This window comes from Macaca fascicularis, chromosome 17 (assembly GCF_037993035.2).
Source record: "Macaca fascicularis isolate 582-1 chromosome 17, T2T-MFA8v1.1".
In the NCBI taxonomy this organism is placed as follows: Eukaryota; Metazoa; Chordata; class Mammalia; order Primates; family Cercopithecidae; genus Macaca; species Macaca fascicularis.
In genome coordinates, this window is record NC_088391.1 from 11,906,579 (window position 1) to 11,918,589 (window position 12,011).

Consider the following 12,011-nt stretch of genomic DNA (forward strand, 5'->3'; position numbering starts at 1 on the left):
AATAGATGTTTTAGAATTGTTTGTAAGAACAAAGTGCAAAGTGTTGATTTTTAAATAATTTTGTTGGATTTATTTTTGGTGGTGGTTTGTGTTGGCATTGTTTGTATGTTTGTTTTTCTTTAAGTTAACTTTCTATAAATCTTCCTAATTTAAGTCAGGCTTAGCAAACTTGAATTCTTAGAAGTAAATGCCCATTTCTTCAGGGAATAATATCCATCTATCAACAAGGAAGACAAGCAAAGCTTATGATTCATAAATCCCAATCACACTCCCTAACTGATGATAAATAACCTTATTTGGTTGTGTCAGCCATCTGGAGTATTTCGGGAGAGCAGAGTTGGGAATCTGGGCTCCAGAAACATGCTATCTTGGGTTCAAATCCTCACTCGACCTCTAATCAAGCTGTGTGTTCTTGAATAAATTACTGCAGATGCCTACCCGCTAGTGAAATACGGTTGATGACAGGGTTCGAGTAATGATTAAGCAAAAACAACCTCTTGGCCTAAGGCCTAACAAATGGTAAATACGCCATAAACGCTGTTATTCAATAGTTGTTGGAGAACAGCTGTGAAGTAATCACCTCAATTAACTAGTAAAATCTTTCTCTTCAGAATACCTCAGAGCCATCCTGAGCTTTGTAACGTAGTACTAGGTAAGCCAGAGCTAGCCGACATTTCCCAAATTCTTCAGTATCTCCTCTCTTCTAGATAGTTTGATTTCTTGTTTACTTTTTGAGTCATATCTACCTCCCATATTTATTTTATCGTTTGATTTTTATTTGGTGTGATCACAGCTGTCTTTTTTACCCTTGCTCTGCCTATGCTGAATAATTAAATACTGAAAGGTATAAGATTCCATTTCTCAGCCTGTTTTCAACATCTAAGTACAGATACTTTCTTTGTACTCTTTTGCTTATTTGAAATCTCCTTCATTGTTTCCTCCTCTGGGTTTCTTTCATTTTCTGGATCTGTTATTCCTTTCAATGTTGTTGCTCATGAATCTCGTAGCTCATTCTTCAACAACAAAATAAATTCTCTAATTACAAGGTCAAGTGCATGACCCTGCCTAGTAAGAGGGAGGCTTTGTCTGCCCTTTTCCTGCCTTTAAATCTCCAGCGATTCAGCAATATATTTGGTTCATATATATATACATATATATATAAATATTTGTATATATATAAATGTATTAGTATTAAATTCCAGTGTCAGAAGACAGAGACATAGGTAAAGCATCTCTGCTACTATAAGGCTCAGAAGGGAGTTTCCTTTCTACTTTTATAGGCAGAAAGGTCTGTTCCGAGATACAGCAGTTTGTAACAATTCCAAACTACACTGGCTATGAAATGCACTATTTTGGACTGTCTAGGAGACTGTGAGCATTGTGGAGAAGAGCTTGAATTCTTTGAAATCAGACTTATTTAGGAGTCTGGACTCCACCACTTCCACACGACCTGAAGCAAGTACTTTTCTCTAGGCCTTGCATGCTTGTTGTGAAGATTAAATAATAAATCTAAGTAAAGGCCTTGGCACAGTACCTGGCACAAAGTAAGCACATGATAACATCAATGTCGCCCATCATTCAACATCGTTCTGACACTCATTATCATCACCACCATCATCTGGGGGTAGTTCCCCAATTTTTCATCAGACCCACCAAACAGACTGTGTTTATTTAAAAATACAAGTTACAGAAAAGTAATCATTTTGGAATAAAAATTAATAAACCTATTTTGGAGGGCAATATATCAATATCTGCCAAAATTTTAAATGTGCCCTTTGACCGTGCATGACCTCTCTATGAATTTTTTCTAAAGAAAGGCCAGCACATTTGGTGTTGTGGCACTATAATGAAAAAGTGAAAACAGTCTAAGTGTCTATCAATGCAAGTCAAAAGTTGGATCTCCCAGAAAACAGACTGAGATGGATATTTGAATGCGGGACATTTATTAGGGTGGGCCCTTGGGGTCAACATCTATGGGGAAATGAAGGAATTAGGACTGGAAGAGAAAAAGAAACCTCAGTCATTCCCACTGGGGCTGCTGCTGGGGAACAGATACAACCTTGACCTAGGCAAACCTCTGGCTGAAGGCAGTTCCCAGAGAAGGCTTCAGATGGAGGATTCAGCTGCCATCAGTTTAGCTGGAGGATTGAGTGCCTCCATCCTGAAAGAAGGATCTAGGTGGCACACCACAGTACCCATTACAAGAGTAGTTGTTTAGCGTATGTTCCTAAAATGGAATATGTGGCAGCTATTAGGAAGACTGAAGTGAGCCTTATAGTTCAGTGAAAAAGCAGATCATCAAACAGTACAGACAAGTGGTGTAATCACATTTATGTTTAAAACCCTGTGCATTGAAAGAGAGGTATTTTGATGCAAATGTTCATATATAGACTTGGAAGGCAGCTGAAATATCAAAATGTTGACAGTAATTGCGTCTTGGATAAGAATAACAATTGGGCCAGGCGAGGTGGTTCACTCCTGTAATCCCAGCACTTTGGGAGGCTGAGGCGGACGGATCACGAGGTCAGGAGATCGAGACCATCCTGGCTAACACAGTGAAACCCCGTCTCTACTGAAAATACAAAAAATTAGCTGGGTGTGGTGGCGGGCGCCTGTAGTCCCAGCTACTTGGGAGGCTGAGGCAGAGAACTGCTTGAACCCAGGAGGCAGAGCTTGCAGTGAGCCAAGATCGCGCCACTGCATTCTAGCCTGGGAGACAGAGCGAGACTCTGTCACAAAAAAAAAAAAAAAAAAAAAAAAGAATAACAATTGGGAGAATGAAAGGACATGAGATACTTCTACGTTTTATTCTATTCACCTACCTGCAAGCAACACCAACTTGTAGCCCTGTAAGTGAACCATCTTCAGGGCGGACCCTCTAGCCCTATGTGTTACTTGAATCTTTTAGAAGAAAAATATGTCATAAAAATTAATATTCGAGTAATGTTAAAAGTAGAAAAACTTTTGCATGTGTTTAGCCAATTCTTACTATAATTTCTCACTGAACTTAATGTAGAATGGGATGTATTCGTAGTAGGACAGCCTTTCCGGAAGGGTGATTGTCTCATTCTGTTTTCTGTTGCCTATAACAGAATACCTACATAATTTATAGAGAAAGCAATTTGTTTCTTACAGTTATAGAGACTAAGTGCACGGTCAAGGGGCCTCATCTGATGAGGGCCTTCTTGCTGATGGGGACTCTGCAGAATCCTGAGATGGCTCAGGGCTTCACATGGCAGCAGAGTTGAGCATGCTAGCTTCTCTTCCTCCTCTTACAAAGCTGCTGGCCCCACTCCCATGATATGTGTCAATCCATTAATCCATGAATAGATTAACCCATTCATGAGGGCAGCCTCATGACCCAGTCACCACTTAAAGGTCTCACTTCTCAATACTGCCACATTGGGGATTAAATTTCAGCATGAGTTTTGGTGGGGCAAACATTCAAACCAAAGCAGTGATTGTTCTAAAACAGAACTTCTTAGACGACGTAATTATTTGGAATCAAAAAAAGAATCCCAAGGAAAAACAACTAACATGTTTTTTCACCTTCAAGCTGTCTTTTTCTTCCTGAAGTTTGTTTGAAAATAAGTAGTAGTCACCCACCTTCTACATATAAACCATTCAATAGTTCAACTCAGCCAGGTGCAGTGGTTCACACCTGTAATCCCAACACTTTGGGAGGTCAAGTCAGGAGGATCCACCTGAGCCCAGGAGGTGAAGACAGCAGTGAGCCATGATCGTGCCACTGCACTCCAGCCTGGGTGACAGTGAGACCTTGTCTCAAATAAGAAAAGAAAAGAAAAAGTTCAACTCACCAGGAGTTTTCTATTTATGACTTCTTTTCCACTATAAGCTAAGAAAATACATATGGTGAAAAGATAACATCTTTAAATAGGATTACATAGCAAGAAAGAAATGAATTTAATCTCTCTATTCTATATGGTTAGACTGCCAATTGCCACATAATCTATTTTCTGTGTTCCTCTCCCCCCATCCCACACATGCTATCAATTACCAAATCCTGCTGATTTTATCTCCTTAGTGTTCCTCAGATCTCTCCCTTCCTTCTGTCTCTACTGTTTCTGCCCTAATTCAAGCCCTCATCAGTTCCCATTTGGATTCTTGTAACAGGTTCCACTCTTGGCCCCATGCAATCCATTCTCCACACAGCAACCAGAATGATTGTTTAAAAAGTGAATGCCATTGCCTCCCTCCCCGTGGCAAATCCTGCAGTGCTTCTCTGAAACTTTAGGGTGAAGTCCATAGGCTCGTCATCTTCTGAACCCACCTACTGGCCTAGCCTCACTCTTTCTGGGCCTCTACTTATTTTATTCAGTCTACTACGCAAAGATTCTTCCATTTTACAATAGGTATCTTGCTGTTTCATTCTTGTAAGCTTTCAAAATGCTGTCCTCTCTATCTGGAACACTCCTGTACTACCCCTTCCATGACCCTGACTAATATCACCTGGTGCTTCAAGACCCATTTTACTTGTTTCCTCTTCAGAAAAGACTTCCCTACCCCCCATCTAACATAGGTGTCCCTCATCAGGATTCTTGTAGCATGCTGTGGATGTTCCCACCATAACACTCACCAGAACTAGACTGTACAGGTTGTCTCCATGACTACACTGTAAGCCCTCCTGAAGGATGGAGACCAGCCTTGCTATCTTTGTATCATTGGTACTTTGCACGTTGTTCCTGATCGTTGTTTGGTACTTAATAAATTTAGGGGAATCAAATGAAAATATTAATTTGGTGAGCTATTGAGAAATTTAGTACACGTATCCTTTTCTGTCTTTTTCACTTGTCGGTTTGCATTAAAGAACATTTGCATCAGGTAAGACTTTTGTGTTCTTTTATCCTGGTGTCCAGTATTTAATTTTAAACCAAAATAAAGTCATTTCCCTTGATCTACCGACAAATAGAAAAAGAAGGAAGCAAAAAATGGCCAAATGGGGGTGGGAATGTCATTAATAAGTGACTAAGGTCAGCATGCCAGCTAGAATTTTAAGAGGTAACAACCTAGCCACGCTGTCTTATAAACCATGCTTTGTTTTGTTTTGTTGTGTTGTGTTTTTAGGAACTATCCCTTCGACATAGTGACATTGTTAAACCTTGTTCTATTCAAGGCCTCTGACACCAACAGAGAGATTTATGAAATCTCCATGCAACTCATGCAGGCACGTATCATTTACTGGCGTAGAAAACATCCATCCTTGAGTGCAGAAAATAGAAATGGTAGTTGATTACCTAATTGCTGTTTATTGATAGGCCTTTGTTTATTTCTGCATATCATTTGTGGCTATGAAGAGTGAGAAAGCAATTATATAATCTCTTGTAAACATACTAATTAAACTGATGTTTCACCTTTAATACTGTTTTTAAATGGGCATTAATTAATTTTGTTACCTCTAACCTTTGTTAAATACAAATGCTCCTGAAGTATCCAGCTAATATTTTTCATACTACTTTTTACTTTCCTACCTCTTTATAGATCCTTGAAGCAAAGCTTTTCGTATACTCGAAGAAAGTCGCTGAGCAAAGACCAGGAAGTATTCTCTATGGAACACATGGCCCGCTGCCCCCCCTCTACAGCGTGTCGCTTACCCTCTTGTCCTGTGAGCTGGCCAGGATGTACCCTGAGCTCACACTCCCCCTCTTCTCAGGTACCAGGCAATAGTCAATAATAACATATGTGATCATTTCTGATAATGACATATGTGATCATTTCGTTACTCTAAGTAATTTTTCTTTTTAAATTCTAGTTTAATATTAGAGTTATGACTGGGAGCGATGCTGCTTATGCCTGTAATCCCAGCACTTTGGGAGGGCGAGGCAGGCAGATCATTTGAATCAGGAGTTTGAGACCAGCCTGGCCAACATGGTGAAATCCTGTCGCTACTAAAACTACAAAAATTAGCCAGGTGTGGTGGCATGTGCCTATAATCCCAGCTACTTGGGAGGCTGAGGCAGGAGAATCACTTGAACCCAGGAGGCAGAGGTTGCAGTGAGCCAAGATCATGTCACTGCACTCCAGCCTAGACGACAGAGTGAGACTGTCTCAAAAAAAAAAAAAAAAAAAAATCTTAGAGTGATAATTAGTGATGCTAAGTTTGTAGGTCAGAATTACTGTGGGCTAGATCCAGTTACATGTGAAAGTAAATTCTGTAATAATTTTTAAATGAAAAAAAGTTCTTTATCTAAAGCAGTGTAGGCATAAACATACATATGACAAATGTAAGGTGCTTAGATTAATAATACTAACTTCTGCACACATTATATATATAAATTTCCCAAAGAAACTAATTTCCCACAAAAGCTAAATATGAACAGTACAATTTATAATACATATAATTGCTGTAAGTTGTTTGGTGGTTGTGGTAGTGGTGGTGTTTTGTAGCTTGTATTTTGCCACATATATAAGTTGTTGAAAGTTTGAATTTTTGCATACTCTTTACAATCTTCATTAATAGTTTTTGTGAAAATTAATTGCTAAAGAATTGCATTTGGTAGGCCGGGCGTGGTTGCTCACACCCATAATCCCAACATTTTGGGAGGCCGAGGAGGGCTAATCACCTGAGGTCAGGAGTTGGAGACCAGCCTGGCTAACATGGTGAAACCCCGTCTCTACAAAAAATACAGAAATTAGCCGGGCATCGTGGCCCGCGCCTATAGTCCCAGCTACTTGGGAGGCTGAGGTAGGAGAATCACTTGAACCCAGGAGGTGGCGGTTGCAGTGAGCCAAGATCATGCCACTCCGCTCCAGCCTAGGCAACAGAGTGAGACTCTGTCTCCAAAAAAAAAAAAAAAAAAAAAAAAAAAGAATTGTATTTATCAACTAACTTCCTGCCTAAGCTTATGTAGCACTTTGCCAAGAAACAGACTTTGGTCTCTTGAATTCATCCTCTTTTTCCATCTCTATCACCACCTCACCACTTCTTTGTCCAGATCCTCCTCAGTCCTTCCCTGCCTCTGCGTTACCTAACTACAGTTTATCCTCCATGTGGCAATCCATCCACTATGCAAAGCCAAATATGTACAGAAGTTCTTAACTCAAACTTCTCTGCCCAATTGTCCTAAAAATAGCTGATAACAGCCTATATTTAGTGAGTGGATAGTAGGTACCAGGCTCCGTGCTAGGCACTTTATGTGCATTGCATTCATCACTTAATATTTATAACCCCTGGTATAGTACAGTGGTTAGAACAGAGGCTTTGAAGTCAGGCAACCTTTCACTAGTTGTTTGACTGTGGGCAAGTCACAGAACCTCTGAATTACATTCCTTATCTGTAATAGTAATGACTACCCCATAGGATGTGTGAAGATTAAAATGATCGAATGAAAACCAAGCAGCTGACCCAGTTCTGGCATGGAATTATCACAACGACCACCAACACCATCATCACTGTTTTACAGATGAGAAACTATGGTTTAGAGATGTTAAATAATTTCTTCAAGACCATATAGCTAGGAAGCAACCAAGCCAGAATTAAATCTAGATCTATCTTCCTCCAAAGCCATTGCTATAAAATTAGAACTCAGCCAAGGGGTGGGGGAAAAAAACTCTTTTTCTAAACTTGCTTTCTACCTTTTCATTCAAGAATCCTCTACTCCAATCCTACTGAATCTTTGACCAACATTCCAGGTCCTCTTGTAAATCTTTGCTTCTGTACATGCTGTTGAATGGCCCTCACCCTTTCTTCCTAACTTCAGCTTTCCATAAGCTCTAACTTAACATCCAGCTCTACTGTGCAGACCTCTCCATCTACCTGAGGCAGAGTTAGTCACTTCTGTGTGTAATACCAGAAACAGTGGAGAGACCCAATGAAAGCCTTTTTAGTAAATTAATTCTCTTCTTTCAAAACTAAAATTTGTTTTTATGCACTTCACCCAAGCTTTGAGTGCTGCCTACATGCTAGGCACTGTGCTTGGGTTTCAGAAATACAGAGGGAAATAAAAGTATCTCCCATCAGTTACATAGTCCAGCAGTAAAGATAGATGTGCAATCAAGCCAAACACAGTGGCTCATGTCTGTAATCCCAGCACCTTGGGAAGCTGAGGCAGGTGGACCACTTGAGGCCAGGAGTTCAAGACCAGCCTGGCCAACATGGCGAAACCCTGTCTCTACTAAAAATATAAAAATTAGCTGGGCATGGTGGCACATGCCTATAGTCCCAGCTACTCAGGAGGCTGAGGCACGAGAACTGCTTGAACCCAAGAGGCGGAGGTTGCAGTGAGCCGAGATTGTGCTACTGCACTCCAGCCTGGGGAACAGAGCGAGACTGTGTCTCAAAAAAAAAAAAATTAGATGTGCAATCAAATGATTTTGATACAGTATAGCAAATGCAATTTTTTGAAAAAGAAAAATGCCCAGTGTATTAGACAGTAGCTGAGGGAGTAATCAATTATTGGGCCAGGAATATCAGAAGACTTCCCAGAGAAGTTGTCTCAGCTGTAGTTTGAAAGGAGTAGAAATTTGCATAGCAGACAAGTAGCTGACAGACATTATAGACCAAGAGACTATTGCATATGCATGGGCTTAGAGTTACAAACTAGCATGATGTAATTAGGGGATTATATAGAGGTCAGCTTAGGTAACATAATGTGCAGGAACAGGAAAAGCTAGAGATGGTAGTGGACCGACGCAGAGGCCAAAATCGTATCTTGGAAGGCCTTGTGTACACTAAGAGGTTTGCAGGCCAGCAATCTTCCATATGTGCTTTTTGAATCCCCCTTCAGAGCTCTGTAAACAGAGAGAGCATCCAAGCAAGCTGCTGGGGTTTTCAAAGCCACTGATGAGTTGCAAACAAGAAGAGTGAGTATCAAGATTAGACTGCATTTGTAAAAGCCTGGTTGCATTATGGAGAGTGGATTAGTGAACATCCAGTCTGGAGAGAAGAGGCTAGTTAAGAAACAATGGCAATAGTCCAAGGAGGAAATAATAAATGATAAGGGCCTGAACAAAGACAGCCCAATGAGACTGGAGAGGAGAAACCAGAGTGAAAAGCTGCCAGGCAGAGGCACAGAAGAGAATGCCTACTGTGATACCAAGGAGGTCAGTGGTGATAACCCTCCTAGAAACCCAATACAGGGAGAGGAGAAGGTTTGGGGCAAGGCAGAGATTGGGAGCCAGCCCAGAATGTTGACTGTATGTGTCTGCTGGACTTCCTCCTGTATGTATGAGCCTGGACTGAGGGGAGGTCAGCAGTAGCAGCTCACAGCAGGATGGAAGGGATTAGAGCCACGGGCACAGATGAGATCAGGAATGGAGAGAGCACAGAGTGAAAGAAAGGGCCTGGACACCCCCACTTTTGCAGACTGGTCTGAGGAAGACGGAAGGGTGAGAAGGAATGGAGGGAGAACACTCAGGAGAAGAGTTTCATGGAAACGTAAAGGAAAAAGAACTTTAGAAGGAGAGAGTGAGCAGTCCACAGCCTCCGATGCAAGAGAGATCCCAGAAGAGAAGACCTGAAAATGACTCTCGGAGTTTCAAGATTCATTGGTAACTGTCAGTGGTTTCTGCAGGGAGGTGGTGGCAGAAGCCAGATTGCAGTGGCCTGGCTGGGAAAGAATGCAGAAAGAGAGGCTGGCCCTCCAGCGAGGTGCAGTGTCAGAGGAGGAGTTGTAAGGATGAGCGATATTGGAGCATGTGTATTAGCTGAGAGGGAGATGCTACTAAAGTGGGAGTGGTTCACGATTCAGGAGAGAGAAGACAAACAGTCCAGCAACTTTACCCAGATCAGAGGCTCCTGTGAGTTGCAAGCAGGTTCAACCTACATTTCCTTCAAGAATTACCTTTTGGTTGTTTTGACTTATGGGAAATTACTTTTTAAAAATAGCACAGAAAAATTAGGAGGTTGTAATAGATTCCAAACACTTGTTTTTAATATAAACCCTGTGGTGAAATTTTTATTGCCTGTAATTTCAAATGACCTAATTATTGTAAGCGGCCAAATTGTTCAGGTCCACTGAACAAGAGCATCCCACTGATGGTGTCTCACATTTTATTTAAAGTATTTCTGGGGCTGTGAATAGAGGGCTGTTTGCATGTCTATGGCATTTTTCTTTTCTTGTTCCCTTTTAAAAAGGGAACCACCCTTGACTGTCCAGGAGCTACCTGGGTGCTTGCGATACCTCAGACAGACATGCCTACCCTCTTGGTGCTGATGTCTGTCAGACAAAATGCAATTAACATAATAAACAAGCAAATTATGTAATACATAAGTCTTGGCTCCAAAAAGTCTATAGATTTGTATACCATTGTTAAAAGATAGGTCTTTTGAGTAACTGCTCTGTCTCTTATTCGTTTCTGGGAATTTTTTTTTCCCCCTCTTCAAAGTCCAGATCCTTTTAGTGGAGTTTAAATAGTTTTCCCACCATGAAACTAAATTCTGAGTCTTTGCACCCAGAAGTCATTTTCCACCACCGAACCCCCAAAGCACTCTGTGCCTTTCTGATTTCATTTGTCACGGTTTCCCTTGCCACAGAGTGATTTGTCAACATAATTTGCCTGAGTCTCTTTCTTAGGGGCAGGAACTGCATCATTCGTCAGTCTTTGCTGTCTTTGTCATGTCTAGCACAGTGGCTTACGCCTAGAAAATGCCCCGTACCCTGGGACAAATGAATGTTCTGATTTCATAAGGATTTCAGTATGTGACATAACAGTCACATACATCAGACATATCTGTAAATGTAGAAATCAAGTAAATTTGGAAATTTTAACCTATATAAAACATAATAGCTTAGCACTGTCTGAGTATTGTGATATAACATTATGGTCTCCAAAGTAAAAAATTATAATTTTAATTTTAGGAAAAGGGCCAAATCGATTAAAGCTGCTGTTTCAGAAGATCCAGTGGATTATCTTGGTATAATTCCTGGCGTCTGTGTTGTTCTATTATTTAGCAGCCATGAGCCCTCTAAGTGAGATTGCATTGCCACACTGGATCATCACACCTGTATAAGACCAAGCTTTCTAATTTCCCTGAGGATAAAACACCTTCTTCTCTAGATATGAGAAATAGGAGATTACATCGGAGCCTACTGCATATACATAATGCTGTGCTTCTCTATCTTAGAAAGTTTGTTTGGATTATAAAATTAAATGCTGCCAGCAGTGAAACAATGCCAAAATGCTCTGAGAGAAAGTAATGGTGAAATGGCTGGACCAGACCTAGGGCTTCACTGTTTGGACTCACTTGTCTCACAAGGGACATGCAGCCCTTGGCAGGCACCTTGCACATGCTTAGCAGTTTTCAAGACGACTCTGCAAACTGGGTTTATCCTTCCTAGAGATCCACATGTCACTTTTTAACAGCCAGTTTTTCATGGAAGACTCTTTGTAAGACACTGGGTCAGTGGAAAGATAATCATTGATGTTAGACTGATCCTAACCACAATTTATAAGAGCCTGCTGGATGATAGGCACTGTGCTGAGCACATTGCATTCATTATAATTATATCTTTTAGTCGTTACAGTAGCCTGATGTGGGGCCCTATCAGTTCCATTTTACCGACAAGGGAACTGAGCAGAGAGGTTAAGTAACTAGCCCAGAGTCACATGCCGCTAGTATGTGGTGGATGTGGAATCTGAACACATGCCCTTCTGACTCCGAGTCCCTTAGTTTGTCCACCCTCTGATGTACATCTTCCACTAGCAGTAGATTTGAACTCACTCCACTTTTACCAAGCCTGTGCTTGCCCCACAGTGCTATACACTTTCCTACACAGGGCACCAGATGTGGAGCAACAAGCTTGCAGACAAGCCTTGGTTTTATGATTCTGTGGCCTTGAGGAGCTCCTGTATATGAAAATGTTTTGTAAATGTAGGACACTGTTCAGTCTGCAAGTTGGCATTTGAATTTTTTTATTTTTTTTTTTTTGAGATGGAGTCTTGCTGTGTCACCCAGGCTGGAGTGCAGTGGCGTGATCTCGGCTCACTGCAAGCTCCGCCTCCCGGGTTCCCGCCATTCTCCTGCCTCAGCTTCCCCAGTAGCTGGGACTACA

At 41.2% G+C, this 12,011-nt stretch overlaps 1 protein-coding gene across 7 annotated transcripts in view; it reads left to right on the forward strand.

Moving 5' to 3' along the window:
* FRY (FRY microtubule binding protein) overlaps positions 1-12,011 on the forward strand; it is a 454,114-nt gene that overhangs the window by 353,202 nt on the left and 88,901 nt on the right. For all 7 annotated transcript variants that reach the window (XM_074021820.1, XM_074021819.1, XM_074021818.1 and 4 more), the window contains 2 exons: positions 5,086-5,185; positions 5,500-5,671. In XM_074021820.1, the coding sequence (XP_073877921.1) occupies positions 5,086-5,185; positions 5,500-5,671 (272 nt within the window). The remainder of the gene's footprint in view (positions 1-5,085; positions 5,186-5,499; positions 5,672-12,011) is intronic.